The 23140-nt window shown below is 35.2% G+C and overlaps 1 protein-coding gene across 36 annotated transcripts in view; it reads right to left on the reverse strand.

The window, feature by feature from the left end:
• Positions 1–23140, reverse strand: part of LOC111045692 (Down syndrome cell adhesion molecule-like protein Dscam2) — a 460637-nt gene that overhangs the window by 295825 nt on the left and 141672 nt on the right. For all 36 annotated transcript variants that reach the window (XM_039427609.1, XM_039427616.1, XM_039427618.1 and 33 more), the window contains exon 3: positions 5802–5992. In XM_039427609.1, coding sequence (XP_039283543.1) covers positions 5802–5992 — 191 coding nt within the window. The remainder of the gene's footprint in view (positions 1–5801; positions 5993–23140) is intronic.

The following is a 23140-nucleotide window of genomic DNA, read 5'->3' on the forward strand; positions in this document are numbered from 1 at the left end:
AAAATATATTTTTTGGTGCCTACAATATAAGTTTGTATCTAATAGTAATATAGCATTTCATTTTTTTTGACGAATTTCTTGATCGCTTTTCACTTTTATTACCGTACAGCTTACAGCTCTGTGGATTTTGAAAAAGGAAATACCATCAATTTACTGATGGTTTGTAAACAAATAACAAATTTCCTGTAAAAATCAGCCTTCCTGATATTATAAACAATGACATTCTATTACCAACTTAACGCTAAACTAGTTTAACTTAAACTGGATTAGTAAATGCACTGAGAAAACCGATTCAAGTTTTAACTTTCAGATTAACTTAATCGAGTTTAGCAATCTATACTGTGCAAACGGCCCTTGCTCCAATAAGTGCAAGAGTTCTATAATCTATAACTATTAACTGTATATGAAAAGACTTCTTCCTTCCCAATGATTCTAAGATAAGTTTGTGACCTGTGGATTACTAATATTTTTTTCGAAAGATCACGTCCTCTAGTTATGGAGTATGAGATAAGTCAGGTCATAAGATAAGGTAAGGGATGATAAACAATAGATAATTATACCAGCAGACTAAAGATCAAGGCAGCAATAGTGGAATGAAGTTATGAAACTCAAGACCACTAGGCTATACCAACTTCAAGAATATTCTATGTATATGATATGATATGTGAACATTTACTGTTTTGTTATACCCTACTCATTCAAGTGTATTCCAGTCACTTCACCTGACTTTGCATACACCAGTTAATGGCAATATTGTTGTAGGCATTATGTGAGGTTTGAGGCACAAGTCATCAGTGTGTGGTTGGTACTGATAAGAAGGGCTCTCTTGAAATGTCTCTCACACTCTCTTTCTCTCACTCTCGCTCTGTCACACTAACTCTCTCTGAAGGTTGTATGGCAGAGAGGACCTGGAGTCCTAACTCCGCCCTCAATAGAGGCAATCAATCAAACTCTCATCCCCTCTTCATCAATCACGCTCTCTCTCACTCGATCACTCTTTCTCACTCACCCTATCTCCCTCAATCACTCATCTACTCTAACCCTCACTCTCTCTCTCTCTTATTTCGCCCACATCACTTTTATTGTAAAGTGTTAATGAAAGTCCTTCATCTATCTATCTATCTCTCTCTTTCTCTCTCTCACACACACACGACCAACCCTCTCTTTGTATCGCTTTGATAGTCTAATGCTGGTACAACGTATCTTAAAATAAACATTTAAATTTAAATACGTCTTAGAACTGATTTCTGCAACCTCCTTCAGAGCGTCCCCAATCTCTCCACACATTTATTTACTGTCTTTCTTTTCCACCTCTTTATCAGTTTCTCTTTTTCCTTCTCTCTCTTTCCTTCCTCCTGCCCTTCTCATATAATATATATTCTCACGTTATCCCTTTTTGTTTCCTCTTTCGTTGAGGAAGACTGTTTCCCAACGTATTTTCTATATTACTCTTCAATATATGATCTATTTATTCCTTTCTTCTTCCAATTTCCTTGTACTTTATCTTTTCTCCTCCTTCCAATTTCTCATTCTCCCACTTGAATCCATCAAATTTCACTTGCTTACTTGTTTCTCTTTTACATCTCCTCTCATTTCTCATCAATATTAATTTGCGGTAATCTTTTTTTCCCCGGTTTTCTACACCTCTCAATCAACGTATCTAGATTATAGTTTCTTCTTGAATCATCAATTGATCCATCAAAATAGGAACCATATCATAAATCATAGCCATAATACTAGAATAAGAGAACGTTACAACCAAGAAGTACCAAGGATGAATATAGCATTTGGGCAAAGATCACTAGGATATTTAGGGCCTACAATATCTAATAGAATACCATTAGAAATCAAAGGAGAGGAAAATTTCAATAGCTTCAAAAGAAAAACTAAACATTGGTTATTCAGTATTGGGATACAAAGTAGTGAGGAGCTAATAGTAAGTAGGATTTAGATTTAAGTAGTATTCTTTTTAAATAAGGTAATTTATAGGTAGAAAATAGTACCTCGGTTTAGTATCTTTGTACTAGGTGATGCTTAGGGTAATAGATATAGTTTTGGATTTCTTGGATTTTTTGTATTATCTGTTGTAGCATAAATTAGTATTAATTTGATGATAACCTCGACACATATATAGTGAGGTATCATTTTCTAAACCCTGAATATTGTTATATTAAAAAATATGTAATATAATGTAATGTATGTATGAATTTATGAATAAACTCCTCTGGATGTGTCGTCCAACATCCAGAGAAATTATTATTATTATTATTATTGTTCCTTATTCCTTTGCTCTCTCACTTAAACTCACTCTCTCGCCTCTCTCTCTCTCTCCTACGGTGAGTGCTGAAGGGGAGGGTATCCTGGATACTCTCTCTGAGAATGGACTTCTTAAGGTCCAAACTTCACCGTTTCATGTGAAAACATTACAGTAGTACCTTAACATTTGCATATTTCATCATTTTTCTTGTTCAATATTATTGTAGAATTAATTAGTTTAATATGATTCACCATATTTATTTTACAGCTACTCATATTTATTTTCAACGCTAGAACGTAAGTTGAATTATGTTTTAAAATAAACACATGAATAAAGGAGTACCTTTCTCACTCACCCTCTCTCTCTCTCTCTCACTCTCTCTCTCTCTCTCTCTGTCTCTCTCCCTCTCTCTCTCTGCCTCTTCATCTGACACAGACATCCAAAGACAAACAACACCGACCACTAACTCTATTTGGAAGTTAAGGTCCTCACAATATAAGGATCCGACACGAACAATTTCGATCAAATGCAATTCAAGATGGCGGATAAAATGGTGAAAATGTTGTCAAAAACAGGGTTTTTCGCGATTTTATCGAAAGCGGCTCCAACGATTCTGATCAAATTTATACTTAAAATAGTCATTGATAAGCTCTATCAACTGCCACAAGTCCCATATCTGTAAAAATTTCAGGAGCTCCGCCCCATATACGCAAAGTTTGATTTCAGATTCCCAATTATCAGGCTTTAGATACAATTTAAACAAAAAAGTGGAAAAGATTGAGCATGAAAATCTCTTCAATTAATGTTCAGTGACATTTTCACCTAAAATTGAAAATAAGCTCGAAATTCGAGAAAATTTTATTATTTCAATTACAAACTGTTGGCAACTGTTGATTCTATTAAATCATTCACTATGAAGAGATAGCAAACTTCGTATGTCTCCAGCCTTATTGTCCTGTCACCAGCTGGCTTGGATCTTTGAATAGTAGACTTGAGATGGGCGGGAACACTAGCGTCAGGTGATAAATTTTCATAAAGGGAAGGAAAGTTGTGTGAGTGCGCCACACCAGATTTTTTATTTTAATTCTGAACATAATTCTATGTCCTGAACATCATCAAACAATCAGCCAACAGTGGTCAGCAGCCTGGAATTTGTCAACAGTGAGAAATAAAGAATTAGTCACTCATCCCACACTACGTGCAAATGGCTTTGAATTACCACGACACCTCTGGGTAAGGTTGAATAGACTCAGGACTGGGCAGGGCAGAGATGCCAGAGGAATATACCCAGGTGGGCCTTTGCAAATTCTCGTCTCTGTGAGTGTGGGGAGGTACAGACGATGATCCACATCCTCGAGTCATGCCCACTAACCACATTCCATGATAGGCTGCAACAATTAAATTCAGCTCTTGCCGATTCCATACTCTGGCTTGATAATATTGCTTGCTAAACTTAGAACAAAGTATGTGTTTTAGCTTACTGATTTGTTTTCTGTTCTATTCTTGTTAGATGTATTATGATTGTATAGATAGTGTATCCGTGTATTTTGCTGCTCACATACGCATATATAATACATTTTAATTCTTTCGGTTTTTCTTCTTCCTTCTCTATTTGCTTATTTTTCTCCTTCTCTACTCTGCAAAAGACTTGATATTGTCAAAACCAATAATGTATCCTTCTTCCCTTTCTCCTTATCAAAGGAGAAAAACTGCCTGGAGAAAAAAGAAACAATCAATCAATCACATTCCTCTTCTTATACTTTTCATTTCTCTTCTTATCCTACTTCATCTTCATTTCCTTTTTGTATTCCTCATTCTTTGATTTGCTCCTTTATCCTCTCATCCTTGTTCCTCTTGATCTTCTCCTTCCTCTTCTTCCTCACCTCATTCTTTTTTCACGTCTCCTCCCTCCCTCATCCAATTCTTATCCTTTTATCTCAATTTCTTTAATATTCTATCCTTTTATTCTCCATCTTCTGTCTCTTTTTTTCTTCTTCCACTTTACTCCTGCCTTCATCTTCTTTTCCTCTTCTCGTTCTTCCTAGCTTTCTGTTTTGTCATCTTTCATTCTTCCTTCTCTATCTGTCTCTTCTTGAAGTCTCCTGCTCTTCGAACGGCATCTTCTCTCTTAAACCCTCGGTCTTTCTCCCTCTCTCAAACCATCCTACTCACTCACTCTCTCTCTCTTTCACTCATCAAATTAATCTCTTGTAATCCTTCACCCACTAACTTCTAAATTCTCTCCCACCCTCTCCTTCTATCTCTCTCTCTCTCTCTTTTATTATTTAATTTCTATTCATATCTCAATTATAATTTGGGTTTCGTTATTTTTTTTACTCCATTGATTATTATTTTTGTATTTCAATAATATTTATTCACCTTGTTTGTAACATTGTATAGATTTTTTTTCTGAATTTGATTTGTTCAATCTAGTAATTATTTAGTGTTGTATTGGAGGGTTGAGTGTAAGAGAGGGCCGGCTGCGCCCTAACTCCGCCCTCCTAGGTAAAAATAAATGCAGCTTTTCTATTCTATTCTCTCTCTGAAACCCTCTCACTCAATTATCCAAACAATCCCTTGTACCCTTTCACTCACTCATTCTCTCACTCTCTCTCTCTCTCACTAACTCACTCTATCTCTATATCTCTCTCTTCTTCAAGCGACTTCCACTCAACCTCCCAACAAATCCCCCCCTCCAATTCAGTCAACACCAATCGTAATCGAATTTCAAAACTTAACCAACCTCAAAAGATCTCCTCCCCTTCCCTTATCAGCGGTACAAACTACCAGCCACCCCACAAAAGCCCTCAAAATATTCAAAGTGCTGAGTGGCGCTTTCTCCTTTGCTGATCTCAACGCTGAGAAATCAACGGCTTCCATTATCAACCACTGATCTTCTTCGTATAATTAAGTATTCCTTTGTAATTATCATGTTTTCTCATTTTCCTTGTCACATCGTTTCTCTCTTTCAATTCATCCTTTATCTTCATCTTTTTTCTCATAATCTAAGAGTTTATATCATCTTACTTTTCAATTGTTTCTCAACTTGTTTATCAACAACCATCATTATCAGTCACTAATCATTTGTATAATTTAAGGGTTCCTTTGTAATTATTAAATCTGTTTTCTCCTTTTCCTTGTTACATCGTTTCTCTCTTACAATGCATCTTTTTTCTCATCATCTGTCAGTTTTTATCATATTCTTACACTTCCCTTGTTTTTCATCTTTATCAACAACCATCATTATCAGTCACTAATCATTTGTGTAATTTAAGGGTTCCTTTGCAATTATTAAATCTGTTTTTCCTTTTCCTTGTCACATCGTTTCTCTCTTTCAATACATCCTTTTTCTCATCATCTATGAGTTTTTATCATCTTCTTACTCTTCCCTTGTTTTTCATCTTTATCAACAGATTTTGCCGCCAGCGCAAAAACACCTGAAAAAACGCTTCATGTGGTTTTGCCTTCAAGATAATAGTTTGGAAGAAAGGTTTTTGCCATAAAAAACTTGCTTCATAGTTAGTTTGCTTGATAGATAGCGTACCTGCCTGAGGCCGGGCACCTCTCCAACAGCGGTACCGTCGGCGCGCACCCAGATGATCTCGGGTGCGGGTTGACCCCGGGCGGTGCACTCGACCACAGCGCCTGTCGTGTTGCTGAAGTCGACGCGGTTCGGAGGCTCCTTTATGAAGATAGGACCCATTGTGTCCTCCTCGCCCGCTGCCAAGCACCATCCTAAACACACAAAACGTTTTCCCATTAGTCACTGAATTGGTGAAATTCATCAGAATGAATATTGTATACATCATCAATCATCATCCAGCTGATTTGCCATTTGCAATGATGAAATTACTACAAAATTTTACAAACCCATCAACACAGCACCGTGATGCGCATGCACAGGTAACGTTTCCATTCAATCAGCTCTTTGGATGTAACGTTTTCTGTGATAACGGTTACTGATCACTGATCGAACATTTCTAATAATATCATTTTATTGCCATTTCACAGCAAAAACCTAACCTAATCTTCCCTTTTACCTTGTGAAAATTCACATTCATTTCACGCGAGTTGAATCTTGCCGGCACGCAATCAGCTGATAGATACTTGGTCACTATCAGCTTACCGTTGTCGAGACTCGTGCTCTTTCACTACCTCCGTAAACAAAGCCGTAGTGCATTCGTGTGACGTCAGCACAGGTAGGGCTCCTACACCAATAAAAACACTAGCTGGTATAGATCAGCTGAAATCAACACATTTTTATTGGTGTAGGAGCACTACCTGTGCTGACGTACAAACTCTGTTTGTTAAGTTTCAATTATGAATTCAAATTTCGTTGACCAACAATCTCGAACTGTATATAATCGTTCATACATTCAAAATTTGAAGTAAATTGATGAGAGCAATCTAGAGTAATCGTCGAACAAACCCAGAAACAACCGGACATCGAAACAGGCTTTAGTCATCAGTGAGAACTCACTACGTTCATCCAATGTAATGATGAGAATAATATTGAAGCTCAGTTTTGCAGGCCGAACACAGAAATGTCTCCCGGCTACATAGGTTATTGACTCTTTGGATGTTTCTAATTCTTTTATTGACCTATGATTGCATATGCATATACATATATGTATATAATGAGAATGATGAAATTTTGCTGTAATCATTGTGAATCACTGTATGACGTAGCAAAAGAGAAAAAGGAGTTTTTGAAGAAAGGAGGAAACCATTCAAAATTATGAAGCACAGTTTCAGTCAGTTGATAAATTCGGAAGCTACGATTGGCTGACGTTGATTGGCTGTTAACTTGACACTCTCATTGGTGGGAGGGACTCTCTATCTCACTGGCCAATGAGAGCTCACTACTACTCACGACATCACTGAGAGAGCTGAACAACTTCCAGAATATTCTCTATTTTGAATCCAATAGCGAACGGTACCAATACTATTTTCGACAGATCTTGTACACAGTTGGCATTGTTTTAAAATTATGAATTCCATTCAAGCATTATCATGATACTTACTGAATATTATTTACTAGTAGTTCTGTGAACAGTAGACCTCACGCAGTATTCTCATCCACAAGTACCTGATTGAAACTATAGACCTCATGGAAATACAGCAATAGACTCTGGCTTCTGTGATTACACACATCTGTGTAATCACTTGTCAGCTGATTTATGATGAATAATTCTATAGTCTGATTTTTACTCTAATATTGGCGTATGAAGGAGGCTCCTTTTCCTTTTATATTATCCTTGAAATGCAAAATTTCCAAAAAAACTTGTATATACTTCGACGCGCAATTAAAAAAGGAAGATACCTGTCAAATTTAATGAAAATCTATTACCGCGTTTCGCCGTAAATGCACAACATATAAAACTTTAAAATATTGGTATGTGGTAGTGAAGTGAATTATTCAAATTCATTTTTAATAGATGAAGCTCTTGATAATGAGTAGTAGTTTAGTAGTAAGTAGTAGGCCTAATAGTTTTCCAATTATTGAAAAACAAAAAATATTTTGATGATGCCTTCTCATTAAACTTTGCTTTGATGATTTTGTACTAGAACTATGGAGCACACTAAACAAATTATTGGGTTTGAACAGAAACATTATCCTAATTCCAAGATCTAATCCTGACAATAATTTGATTAGAATCTATCGATATTTTGATTGAATCTAATTTACCATTACCACAATGCTAGATCGAGTTGATTTTCTTGCTCCAATACCACCTCAATAAAGTTGACTTTGAACTCAAAATACGATCAATTTTGAGCTGACTTTCGATCAAGAGACAATTTGAGCACATACATCGATGAGTTTTATTCCTTATTAAACCTTATTATTCCTTACAGTTTTTATTCCTTATTGGTGATCTTTATTCACACACTTTACAAATTACTATCTTGTGAAAATAATTGAGACAATAGAGTTCCTTCTTTTACTCAACCCACAAATTATAATGAGATAAAACATAATTCCAGTTTTCCTCTTTCTTCTATTTCCAAAATAGGTTCAGATAATGGGTCAGTCGTAGTTATGCAACACAAGTGTTCCCTCCAAAACTGAGTGAAGAGAGAGAGAGTGAGAAAACGAGTATGAGAGAGAGCGTATGTAAAAGACAGAGTGAGTGTTTGTGAAGAGAAAGAGTAAGAGAGAAAATGATTGAGTGGGAAAGAAAGGAAGAAATTATTAAAGTTGGATACAATCCAAAATCCTAGCCGCTACTTTGACAAGAATCAAAACACAACTCATTTCAGTTTGAAATTTTGTCAACAGATGTGTTCAAACTCTCGCCGGAGAAAAAAGTGTCTCTCGATAACGAATTCATTCAAAACAAAAACACTATCAATTTTCAAAGAGTCAACTCACAACTGAACTATGGAGTAGAAAAAGTAATAAATATAAGGAATAATCTTTGGGATGTATTTGTGTGTTCATTTATTTGAATAAAGAGTTTGAATTTTTGAAAAATAGAAAACACTATTAAGATGCGTTTACACCAAAGTTATTAACAAAATGGTAATAAATTGTTATCAACAAAATGTTAATAACTAAATCCTTATAGATTCTATTGGATTGAACGGAACTTAACAAACACATATTATGTTCATCTTGTGTATGATAAGTTACGTTCAATCTAATAGAATCTAAAAGGATTAAGTTATTAACATTTTGTTCATAGCTTTGGTGTAAAAACAGCTTTACGAGATACAGGAATGAAACTATATACCGTCTGAGACATCACACACTTAAAAAGAAACACTATAATGAAATACAGGGATAAAGAAGTAACAATCATATTCTCTACTCCATCACATACTTGAGAAAGTATACATAGATTATAAAAGTGGAAATATGATGGAATGCAGGAATAAATAATGGAAAGATATGGGATTTGTGCGTGTAAACAAACGAGGATATAATCATTTTTTTAGACCTGCTAGTAAATATTATGTTTCATCGACTATTTTACGAGATTAACCAGCAAAACCAACTGCAATTCTTAAAGTTCTACACGTGAGAAAGTGATTTGACGTGACAATACCTTGTAAAAATGATCGTAGATTTTTTGTAATGACAGTAATCTTATAAAGTGATAAAATCATCCATTGGTACGTTGGTGTTGACAAAATATAGGTGAACTACTAATCTTAACCCTTTTAGTCCAGAATTATGATGAAAATGATAAAAAAATTATTCTTTTGCATAAATCTAGTCCTTAGGACCCTAGATAATGATTTTTAGTCACTGGAAAAATTTTGTGCATTTCTCAAAGTTTTCAATGAACCTGAAAGTTGATTTTTGTTAATGTCATAAAGTGATATAAGATCATCCATTGAAAAGTTGGTGTTGATTAAATATAGGTAAACTACCAATTTTAAGACAAAAATGAACCTGAAATAGTTATTTGTGCAACTAGTGCGCAAAGTGACAGTTTGTTGCCCCGAAAGAAACGTTTACGCCCGAGCCGTAGGCGAGGGCGGAATAGTCTCTTGAGTGCAGCAGAGGAACTTTGCGCACGTATTTCACAATGGCCCATATGAATAAAACCAGAGCAAATGCTCATGAGCAAGAGCATGGAGCATAAGGTTTTGCTCATGAGTAAAAGGTAGAAGCAAAAGCATTTGCTCATTTTCGTATGAATAAACTTTACCTTATGCTCCTGAACTCTGGAGCAAATGCTCAAGTATTTTAAAGATTTTTCATCAGCTGATTCGCTTTTGTAGCCTTAATTTGTTTTTATAGCTTACGGAAGCGCTAAATATGCAAGTAGGGTGCACCGCTTGAGTTTGCGTCGTCTGCTCTGTTTTCTATTTATGATTATGAATAGAGTTTTAGGTTAGTTGAGTTTAGAATTTTGAAATAATAGCTTGAAAAAATGTCATCTGTATAATAATCTTCAGCATAATCTTATAATATCAATAGCCTCCATATAATCGTCTACACTCTCATCTTCTTAAATGCCTATTTCCTATTTTGTGTTGGCTATCTTAATAACAGGTAGCTATCTTTTGTATTTATTCTTATGTAGGGATAATGGTGATATATATCATGGTTGAATCTAAAAAGAGTTCTATAGTTCTCAACTATTGGTTGTGATCGTATCTGGTATAGTTTCCTCTTCCTCATACGAATTAGTTGAGCCATTTTACTATGAGCAGAAGGTGATAAGCTGCTCTCGACTAGACTCACCTTTTTTGAAGCATTTGCTTCAAAAGTTGAGCAAATGCTCTAGTTTATACATACAATTTTGAGCAAAAGCTTTTACTTTAGAGCAACTGCTCAAACTATTTTCTTGATGAGCATGAGCAAAAGGTTTTGCTCACGTTTATTCATAGAAAATGAAGCGAATGCTCCATATTTTAGAAGTATAAGCAAATGCTCAACTTTATTCATATGGCCCATTAAGTTTTTCCTACAGTTACCATTGAATATGAGAAGTGGTTGATTATGGGTAAAATGATAGCTGAAATCCATCACATGTTTGTCTGTATAATTTTGTTATTAATAACAACTTCAATTTATTTTAAACTTGATAATCCAATTGAAAATTAATAATCGATAATCTATTTAAATTCAAAATTAAATTAATCCAATTAATTTGGAAATTTGAACAATTTTGAGTAAATCTTAATCTCTAAATAATTTTTCAATCAATTTATGAATGAAAAAAATATTATTTGAAATAATGAATAATTATTTATATCCAAAAGGTATAATTTAATGAGTTCTCATTTTCATTTATTTGAAAATCAGAAAAAATAAAGATGGAACAAATTCGCATTCAAAATACACGCCAGCAATGTCAACAGCCGATTGGGATGGCTGCAAGATAATAGACTACACAAAGTATTAAGAGTACGCAAAGTAATACTTTGCGCACTAGAGCGGAATAGTGATTCTTTGCGGCCTGCAATCAGTGCAGAAATGGTCACTTTCCAAGGTACCTGTAGGAAAAGTTTATTTTTGTTGAAACAACTTAAATAATAGATGAATCAAATGTCGAGGTCAACCCATTTTTTCTACATCCCCTTATTATTCTTTCCTGTACATTCTCTTAACTGACCTACAGCAGACTATAATGGGAAATTAGAGATAATTTCGATTTAGTGACTTCAATCTGCGTTTACACCAAAGTTATTGACAAAATGTTAATAACTTAATCCTTATAGATTATATTAGATTGAACATAACTTATCATACACATGATGAACATATGACAAGTTCCGTTCAATCTAAGAGAATCTAGAAGGATTAAGTTATAAACATTTTGTTATAACTTTGATGTAAACGCAGCTTTAGAATCAAGCCAATAGTATCATAAAGTTGATAAATTAGAGGGTTCTATATACATCATTAAAAGAGTAGGCTCTCCTATAACTCATAAGACTAGCTAAATGTGTTTTCAAAATATTGCTGACACTCTGAAAGATTGCCAAAAAATAATCAAATAAAAATAATGAGAGTGAATGATTCGCTTAGAGAAAGAGGCAGGAGATGCAGTGATACTAATTGGTGGCATATGGTAGGCTAATGGTAGGCTACACCATATGGCGCGCATGCAAGATATCCAACCGTCAGTTTGTGGTTCAAAATCAGACCAACGCTGAGAGACGTTGAGTCAGATGAGTCGGTGACAAAACCAAATGCTCAAATTTTTCCCGCTCTTTTTCTAATGGATTTATTTTTATATGAGTTTACTCCACTGTTATGAATTCATTAAGTTGCTTATTACTCAATTTATTTCAACTTCTCAGATTCTTTTCAGCATTTATTTGTGCAAATAGGTGATCACTTTTGATTTTTGAATGAGGAGGTGGTCATGTGATATATGATTTCGATACAGAATGATTACATTCAGGATACAGAATGATACACAAATACATGATTTCTCTTTTTTCTTTTCTTGCCCTATTACCATAGGTGAGAAAAGTATTGCTTTCCGAAAAAATTAAGGTACCCCAATTTGTAAATTTCTATACGTTTCAAGGTCCCCTGAGTCCAAAAAAGTGGTTTTTGGGTATTGGTCTGTATGTGTGTGTGTGTGTGTGTGTGTGTGTGTGTGTATATGAGTGTATGTGTGTCTGTGTACACGATATCTCATCTCTCAATTAACGGAATGACTTGAAATTTGGAACTTGAGGTCCATCCCCTATAAGGATCCGACACGAACAATTTCGATCAAATGCAATTCAAGATGGCGGCTAAAATGGCGAAAATGTTGTCAAAAACAGGGTTTTTCGCGATTTTCTCGAAAACGGCTCCAACGATTTTGATAAAATTTATACATAAAATAGTCATTGATAAGCTCGATCAACTGTCATGAGTCTCATTTCTGTAAAAATTTCAGAAGCTCTGCCCCATCTATGCAAAGTTTGATTTTATATTCCCAATTATCAGGCTTCAGATACAATTTAAACAGTAAAAAATTGAGTGGAAAAGATTGAGCATAAAAATCTCTACAATTAATGTTAAGTAACATATTCACCTGAAATTAAAAATAAACTCGAAATTCGAGAAAATGTGATTATTCAATTACAATTGTTGGCAACTGTTGATTCTATTAAATGATTCACTATGAAGGGATAGCTGACCTCCTATGTATCCAGCGTTATTGTCCTGTCATATGCTGGGTCAGATCTTTGTTTATAATAGTAGACTTGAGATGCGCGTGAATACTAGCTTCAGGTGATCAATTTTCATAACGGCAAGGAAAGTTGTGTGAGTGCACCACACCAGATTTTTTATTCAAGAGAAAATGAATGGCGGAAACCGCTCATTGATATCTCAACCCTTATCAGTATGTAGATATAAAAGTTGTATATTAATCAGCTGAAATCATGTGTCAGCACATGAATCATGGGTCAGCTGAAATCATGTGTCTGTGTGATAACTTCCAAAAAGCCTCAGCTGATGTTATGAATGAATGAATGGATGGAATAACTATTTCAATTGCATGCAATGAATTCTTCAGGTAACTGAATGATGAATCACAGAAAATTTTTTCTCATATGCACTTTCAATGCTATTTTTATATCCTGAGAAAGGATGAAGATGTGAGTCAATTTTGTTGTCCAACGAACTTTACCTGTAAAAAGGTTCGAACGATACGTGTTAAAATTATTGTAGAACATACAAACATACAAACAAAGACTTTGGCCTTCAGTTAGTCAAAAGTCAGAATACGCTAACGCTCGTTAAAAAAAAAAGTATGTTAAAAAATTAGGAGGTACTGGGTTCGATTCCCGGGCTGACAAATAATATTTGAATAGTAGCGGTCATCGATTTCCCATCTTGCTGTTTACCCTGTTGTCAATATTTGCAGTAGCAGAAGTCTTCGGGGTGAATTACAGCATTTAATTTGGATTTTCGTTTAATAATAATTAAAAAAGGTTCGTTTTTTTATGTAGATACAAGTAGCTCTAAACAATAACGTTAACTGTCACATTTTATAGCATACGAATTAGAATTATTATTTTTTTTTTCAATTTTTGGGCTCAACAAGATACTTCCACACACATATCTGTTGTTTCTCATCTTTGACACTAATTCAATACTACAAAATAAGAAACTATACCATCATCAAGTGAGTACCAAACGTTAACAAATTATCTTTATAATTTGAATCAATTCCCCAAAAACATGCCCATCTACTAATATTTGTTTAGAGGATAAGCACACAAGTCTTCAACCAAAATACCTGCCTTCAACCACCTTATCAAGACCACATAATGAAAATTCAACCATCTTGAAGGGTGGCTGACTACCCAAAACTTGAACAACAACAACCACTACTTGGCTATCATTCAAGGTAAGTAGGGGGCTGATAGGTTCAAAGACCTATGCACCACTTCAACCTACAAGTTCAAGGTATACCCATCAACATAATTGTCATTCCCCCACCAACAGAGAGAGAGAGAGAGAGCGAGAGGGGAAAAAGTGGTGATGGAGGGAGATTATGCCTTTATTAGGGCGGAATTAGGACTCCTGGTCCTCTCTGCCACACAACCCTTAAACAAAAAAAAAAAGAGAAAGAGAGTGATAGAGAATATTACAGAATATTAGCCTTCAAATTTTGACTTTGGAAAGAGAGAGTGAGAGTGACACAGGGAGAGAGAGCGAGAAGGGAAAAAGTGGTGATGGAGGGAGAAAGAGAGTGATAGAGATTATTACAGAATATTAGCCTTCAAATTTTGACTTTGGAAAGAGAGAGTGAGAGTGACACAGGGACTCTCATGAGAGAGAGCGTTAAGAGAGAGTGAATGTGTGGGAAAGAGAGAGGGTGAGAAAGAATAGCGAGAGATTGAGAGAGTAGGGAATAAGGTTAGATCAAAGAGATTAAGATAAAGGGATGAGACTTGGATGATGAATTGGGTGGAGAGCAAGGAGAAGAAGGAAAAGAAGAGGAAGATAGAATGGAAATGAAAATAATAGATAAATAATGAGGAATAAAAGCACTAACTACTTTTGAATGGTGCTAGGATAAGAGGAGAAGAAAGAGAGACTGATAAAACAAAAGAGTGAGTGAGCAAGAGAGATTTATTTATTGATTGTTTTATTTTTCTCCTGGCAGAGAGAGAGAGAGAGAGAGTGGAGAAAAAGAGAGTGAAAAAAGTAAGAAAGGAAGAGTGAGAGAGATTGAAATAGAGAGAGAGAGAGATTGGCTGCCTTTATTGAAAACCTGAGAGGTCGAAGCTAGGGCGCAGCCGGCCCTCTCTTACACTTGACCCTTCAATACAATTCTAGGTATAAAACAAAACAAAACATCGTACAACCAAAAACGATAAGATTGAGAACAAAAAATCTTCAAAAAATAATAGAAATTAGAAAAACTAAAAAAATGAATCTTTCAAATACGGAAGAAAGAGAAATTACAATTCAAATTTCTTTCGAATTTAAGCTCACGAAAATAATACAATAAGGGAGAAGAAAAAAATGGAAAGTGAATACACAGAGTTTGAGAGATTAGATTAGATTTATTTATTTATTTATGTTACAATATTTGAGATGTGTTACGATATGTTACAATAGAGAAAGAGAGATTGATTGATTGAGTACTTTATTTATGTAGATTACAATATATACTGGCTTATACACTTATATACAATAGCTTACAATACAGCAAAATTATAGATGAATTTACATAATATAGACTAAGAAAATAATGATGGAACTGTATATGATATGAGAGAGAGAGAGAGAGAGAGAGAGAGAGAGAGAGAGAGAGAGAGAGAGAGAGAATTGATACCGAGAGAAGAAAAGGAGTTAAAAAAGAGAGAGCGAGAAAGGGTGAGAGAGTGTGAAAAAAAGGGAAAGAGAGAGAGTGATGGAAGATTGGAAGAGGAGGGTTAAGATGACTCAAGTTTGCATAACAGGGTGAAAAAATCAACATGGAAACTCAGTAACATAACGTCGTATATACGCTTTAGTACATAAATTCATATCCTATGCACATAAATACGTACTACTGAACTGTCCATGGAAATGGAGGGAAAACCAGGTAACGAGGGGATGCCAACCCTTCACTAGGGCAGTGTTGTGACGAGACACGCGCACACACTCACCGCAGTGAGTAATATTGAAAAAAATGAACTATATTCCTCACTCTCTCACTCACACTCTCTTTCACATGCTCTCTCTCACACAATCTCTTCCAGACTAACTCTCTCTCACTCTCTTTCTCTCACTATCTTCCCCACTCTCACTCTCTCTCTCACACACTCTCTTCCAGACTCTCCCTCTCTCACTTACTATCTCTCACTATCTTCCCCACTCTCACTCTCTCTCACACACTCTCTTCCAGACTCACTCTCTCATACTCTCTTTCTCTCACTATAAAATATTTGATGAGATACATCATAGAGTGTATTTATTTATTTTACTTTTAAGAAGTTAGAACTAAGTCTTTTAGATATAATTTTGTTCTAGTATTGACATGTCACCAGTCAAATGAGTGTTACTCAAAAATTGATGTAATGTGACGATAAATAAATGAAAAATGAAAAATGAAAAATATTCCCCACTCTCACTCACTCACTCTCTCTCTCTAATCTAATCTCTCTCTCTCACTCACTCACTCTCTCTCTCTCTTCCTCACTCTCTTCCTCTGTCACTCACACTCTCTTTCTCGCCATCTAAACCTCTCCCTCCATCATCCCCCTCTCTCTCTCTCGGTTGTGTGTTAATGGGAAGGATATTTCATATCCTTCTTAGAGAATCGACTATTATTTTTTGAAACACCGCCGATTTATGAAGTTACATTACAATTTTATATTATTGTTATTCTAATTGCAGTTAATCTCAATTCTCATTGATTAATTTTTTATAATTTGTATAATTCATGAATAATTAGCATTACCCTCATTTAATGTAAATTTGTTTATACGCCAGTAATTATTGTAACATACATAAATAGAGAATTTATTTATTGAGGCAATTCTCATTGATTAATTTTTTATACTTTGTAAAATTCGTTGAATAATTAGCATTACCGTCATTTAATGTAAATTAGTGTATACGCCAGTAATTATTGTAACATACATAAATAAAGAAATCTAATCTAATCTCTTACTCTTTTCATCTGTCACTCTCTCTCACTCTGACTGTCTCTTCATCTCTCTAGGAAGGCTAGTATGTTGTTTGGATGACGATGATGATTATGCTGTTGAACTTCACCTGAATGAGTAATAAATTGAGAAGAAGAAGTGAAAATATAAGAACAACAAAAACAAGGAAAAAGAAAAGGAAGGAGAAGAAGAAAACTCAGAAAACGCTGAAAATGAAGGGTTGTTGATTGTTAGGTGGTTTGAAGAGATGAATTTGAAGAGGCGATGAGAAGAGAAGAATGGGAGGAGTGATGAAGGAGTAGACGTTGAAGGTGGAAGAGGAGGAGTGAGAGGGAAAGAGGTAGAAGAAGAAAGATGAAGGGGAAGAAGAAGAAGAAGAAGAAGAAGAAGAAGAAGAAGAAGAAGAAGAAAGGGGGTTAAGCAGGAGCTATCACGTTCCAGGGAAATTGTTTTCTTTTCTGGAACGGTGGTAGAGATGGTATGGGTGAAGGGCCGAGGGGGTAAACAGCTGGTTGCTATCGAAGAATAGAGCGCGTGCGAATTCTTAGTGAAGGGTTTTCAACCCGCAGCTTGGAAAAAGATGAGTGGAAAGCGGTAATGAAAATATTCTCCTCCATTTTTATCCTCATCATCATTGCTTCTCTCTCACACACCATCCCTCACTATATATCTTTCTCTCACCCTCCCCCTGCTCACCACTACCTTCCCAATATTTTTGCAGCTCTAACCATCCTTACCATCATATCTTTCAATTAGCCTAATTCGTTCTGCTCCATTTTCTTATTCCACTAATCAGCTTCATTCATTTTCTGTACTTGGAGTTTCCTTTCCATCTCCAGAATCTTCTTTCTCATCTACTCCTTTCGTTTGAGGACCTTTTTTTCTTGTTCCACCTCATATTAACTAGTAATTCTGTGAACAGTAGAATTCGCGCTCAGTAAACTACATTGACCTGTTCTTATATTTTCTCAAAAATTAATAAATAATTTATCAATTCAAAATGTCTAGAGAAAATCCTAAATAAACATAGAGCTTTCTGCCCTATCGTACCGTGACGTGTCGTCCCGGAATGTGAGTGTGAGCGCTGTTATCAGGTTTGGCTGCAACTGTCTACTAACGTTGATGGAAAGATACATTTTCAAGATGTTCGATGTTTTTGAACGGGTAGTATTATAGTCTAATAGACAGAGCTGATTTATGATGAATAATTCTATAGTCTGATTTTTACTCTAATATGGGCGTATGAAGGAGGCTCCTTTGTCCTTTTATATTATCCTTGAAATGCAAAATTTCCAAAAATCTTGTATATACGCGTCGACGCGCAATTTAAAAAGGAACATACCTGTCAAATTTCATTAATAGTATATTTCGCACCTAGGGCCGAAAATGAGACTTTTCTGGCTCGAAATCGGTTTTCAAGTCCGAGGCCGTAGGCCGAGGACTAGAAAAGATTGAGAGCCGGAAAAACATTTTTGCCCATGGTGAGAACGTTATTTTTTGCCACACAGAAAAATAAACAATATATATATGATAATAATTGTCTATTATAAGCACTTCCGAAAGCAAAAGTGGAAGGTCATAGTTCTAGCAAATCTGAGGTAATCTGAATATCAAGAAATTGTCCAAGTATTTTTATTTTTTATTCTGATTTGTCTAAATAACCTAAAAGATCATGTTCAATTATGTAAGAGGTTGAGTTTATACTTTTTATTCTTCCAAATCACAATAAGATGATATTATTATAAATGTTTCAATTATTGAATGATAAACACAAATAATGAAAAGTTTTTGATCAGCTGTTTTAGCACATTTGAGATTTAGCCAATCTGAATGTCAACGGAAGTTTAGGTTAGAAGTTCTATCCTACTCTGAAAATCGAATTATTTGAATAGTTTATAATATATTATATCTTATCTGTATTTCATTCATCCAAATAAAATGATAGTATATTATTACAGAATAATTTATTGAACTCTAGAAGCATAAAATGATTCCGTTTATCCACCATGTTCCGTGATAAACGCTGTAGGCCTACTAGGAGGTTTGAGGTTAGATTCTATTATACTCTGAAAATTGAATTTGAATAGTTTAAATCTCATTTGTATTTCATACATCCAAATAAAATGATAGTATCTTATTGCAAAAACTTTATTCAATTCTAGTAGCATAAACTGATTCCGTGTCATAAACTATTTTGTAAACACGTTCACATCAAATCAGAATCAGCTGACTTCAAGGTTATTTTACAGCCCTAGGGCTGTAATAGTATATTTAGCACCTAGGGCCGAAAATGAGATATTTCCGGCTCGAAATCGGTTTTTAAGTCCGAGGCCGTAGGCCGAGGACTAGAAAAGATTGAGAGCCGGAAATACATTTTTGCCCATGGTGCGAACGCTATTTTTCGCCACACCCAAAAAAAAACTTCCCAATATATAAGAAATTGAAAAATAAATAAAATTCAAACAGCCTACTTTGATAGTTTGAATCTTGGTTATGACAACTTTTACTGTCAATTAATTTCAATATTACTAATTAATAATTTACAATAATGACCATATTTTTATACTATTAATATTAGGTGCGAGCTTTGCGCCCGGTGCAATATCATGGATAGATGGATGAATAGAATTTTCATTACTATTTTGTAATAATGTGATGAAAAAATTAATATAATTGCATATTTCACAGTTTTGTCTCAAAATATATCTAAAAAATTGATTGAAATTTAAATTACGGTAACTAATATAAAAAATAGGTAATAAAAGTCGAAATTCATCGACAAAAAAAAGTCATTGACCGAGATTCGAACCTAGATCATGTTTGTTATTTACTGAGCTTTGAGTTCTGACTGATGTATTACACCTTTACGCTCTCGGCTATTCCGTACTGTTGAACGATGGGGCCTGACTGATAACCCTTAGCATACACGTAATACTGTAATACTAGACTTCTAAAAAAGTTTACTTCACTCCTAAAAAGCGAACCGTACAACAGACTTTGGCTCATGACTTATATTATTAAAATTAATATTATTATCTGTCTCACAATAAAATTTTCACTCTGAATTAAGTCAGATAACGTAGGCTATGTAGGCTACTATAATAATAGAGTATAGCGCAAATTTGAAGCCGGTTTGCTGGCATTTTCACAACAAAATATTGCTTTGAAAATAGTTAAATCATAGAGAAAACATTCGAGGATTCAATCTTGAGTGGGCCTAATGTTTTCTCTATATGGTTTAATATTGAAGAAAAATTATCTAAAAGTTTTAATAATGAATTACGGAAAAATTACTAGGAATTTTTCAGTCAAGGCTGAGTTTCACCAGTAGGCTTACCTTAAACTTCAGATCTGTGCTGTACCGTATTTACTTATTATTATTGTTGATTGTATTGCATTAAGAAGTGGAATTCGATAATAAAAAAGAAACAATTATTACTCTACCTCACTTTTAAATATTGATACAATTATTGTACTTTGAATTCAAATTCGATTCTTCACTTTTAAATACTTGCGATACGTACCTTTCTGACAATGGACAATGTAGCCAACATTATATTGTTGAGGCTATGGAGATATATCATCGTATTCTATTGTTTGATATCAAAAACACAATAATAAATATTAAATTATGGAACAGTAATTTATAAAATATATTATTATAGACATAATACCGCGATTCACGATACATAATTATATAGATTATTACAGTCATTATGAGATTATCTCTCTATGATTTTTGTGAGATCGGACACGATCAGCTGTTATTCAAGGACATTTTACAGCCCTAGGGCCGTAAAGTTTTACCGGCCTGGTCGGAAAACAATCACTTTCGGCCTCCATATGACGCACGTAAACCAGCTCATTACATCCAAGTGTGGCGAAAAAATTTTACCGGCCTGGTCGGAAAACAATCACTTTCGGCCTCCATATGACGCACGTAAACCAGCTCATTACATCCAAGTGGGGCGAAAAATCTATTACCGCCTTTCGCCGTAAATGCGCGACATAAAAACATATAAACATTTAAACATTAAGAGAAATGCCAAACCGTCGACTTGAATCTTAGACCTCACTTCGCTCGATCAATCAATTAATCAACCATCTTCTTGTAATGTTTCCTCCAAAAGAATTCAGGTTATCACATCTCTTCTTCTTCTTCTTCTTCTCAACCTCCTTACCCTTCCTTACTCAAGCAACTTTAACATAGCTTTTTCTTCTCTATCATTCCTTTTTCTCTTTCTCCTTCTTCTGTCTTTATCAAAATTCTTCTCTCCTCTCTAACCCCTTTATTCTCACTTATTCTTCGCTATGTATGGTAACAATTCAAATAATTACATGAACAAATGGATCAATACGTATGTATGACAGACAATGCAAAGTGGAGGTTAGGTCCTCCAAAATACAGGATATACAAATGATATTGTCGGTGGTTTACGTTAGGTACTTTTGGTCAGTTGGTTTTGGGGGAATTTGAGAGGCTCCCCTCCCCCTCCCACAATAACCACCCACCCAAACATCATCATGTCAAGAAGGGGGTGTGACAAGGTGAGGTGGGTAAACCCCCAACCCCCAACCCCCCTCTTAAACAGACGGTGGCGCTTGTTCAAAATTTACTGCGCATATTCCAATTTCCCCTTGCTCCCTGCAATCTCCGTCAGTTAGTACATAGCACATGCCACCTCAGTGAGGCTAGTGAATACTCAAAGGGGTTAGTGTACTCTCGGCGGTCGAACAGTGCACTTCTGTTGCTCTAAAGCTCCAGCTGGACTCTCGTCAAAATGGCTTCGTTATTGGATTAAAATAGATAGTACACTATAATTGAAAAATGATACGAGGACGATACAAAGATGATACACAGTTGATTCAAGGATGATAGACAAGGATAGCAACACTAATGTTAATAGATGGAAATTACTGAGATTTTGCAATTACTCAAATGCTAATGAACTAATTATTACTAGTAGTTCTGTGAACAGTAGACCTCACACAGTATTCTCATCCACCTCAAGTACCTGATTGAAACTATAGACCTTATGGAAATACAGCAATAGACTGTCTTCTCCACACATCTGTATAATCACTTGTCAGCTGATTTATGATGAATAATTCTATAGTCTGATTTTTACTCTGATATTGGCGTATGAAGAAGGCTCCTTTGTCCTTTTATATTATCCTTGAAATGCAAAATTTCCAAAAATCTTGTATATACGCGTCGACGCGCAATTTAAAAAGGAACATACCTGTCAAATTTCATTAAAATCTATTACCGCCTTTCGCCGTAAATGCGCGACATAAAAACATATAAACATTTAAACATTAAGAGAAATGCCAAACCGTCGACTTGAATCTTAGACCTCACTTCGCTCGATCAATCAATTAATCAACCATCTTCTTGTAATGTTTCCTCCAAAAGAATTCAGGTTATCACATCTCTTCTTCTTCTTCTTCTTCTCAACCTCCTTACCCTTCCTTACTCATGCAACTTTAACATAGCTTTTTCTTCTCTATCATTCCCTTTTTCTCTTTCTCCTTCTTCTGTCTTTATCAAAATTTTTCTCTCCTCTCTAACCCCTTTATTCTCACTTATTCTTCGCTATGTATGGTAACAATTCAAATAATTACATGAACAAATGGATCAATACGTATGTATGACAGACAATGCAAAGCGGAGGTTAAGTCCTCCAAAATACAGGATATACAAATGATATTGTCGGTGGTTTACGTTAGGTACTTTTGGTCAGTTGGTTTGGGGGAATTTGAGAGGCTCCCCTCCCCCTCCCACAATAACCACCCACCCAAACATCATCATGTCAAGAAGGGGGTGTGACAAGGTGAGGTGGGTAAACCCCCAACCCCCAACCCCCCTCTTAAACAGACGGTGGCGCTTGTTCAAAATTTACTGCGCATATTCCAATTTCCCCTTGCTCCCTGCAATCTCCGTCAGTTAGTACATAGCACATGCCACCTCAGTGAGGCTAGTGAATACTCAAAGGGGTTAGTGTACTCTCGGCGGTCGAACAGTGCACTTCTGTTGCTCTAAAGCTCCAGCTGGACTCTCGTCAAAATGGCTTCGTTATTGGATTAAAATAGATAGTACACTATAATTGAAAAATGATACGAGGACGATACAAAGATGATACACAGTTGATTCAAGGATGATAGACAAGGATAGCAACACTAATGTTAATAGATGGAAATTACTGAGATTTTGCAATTACTCAAATGCTAATGAACTAATTATTACTAGTAGTTCTGTGAACAGTAGACCTCACACAGTATTCTCATCCACCTCAAGTACCTGATTGA

Source organism: Nilaparvata lugens, chromosome 5, assembly GCF_014356525.2.
Source record: "Nilaparvata lugens isolate BPH chromosome 5, ASM1435652v1, whole genome shotgun sequence".
NCBI classification, from domain to species: domain Eukaryota; kingdom Metazoa; phylum Arthropoda; class Insecta; order Hemiptera; family Delphacidae; genus Nilaparvata; species Nilaparvata lugens.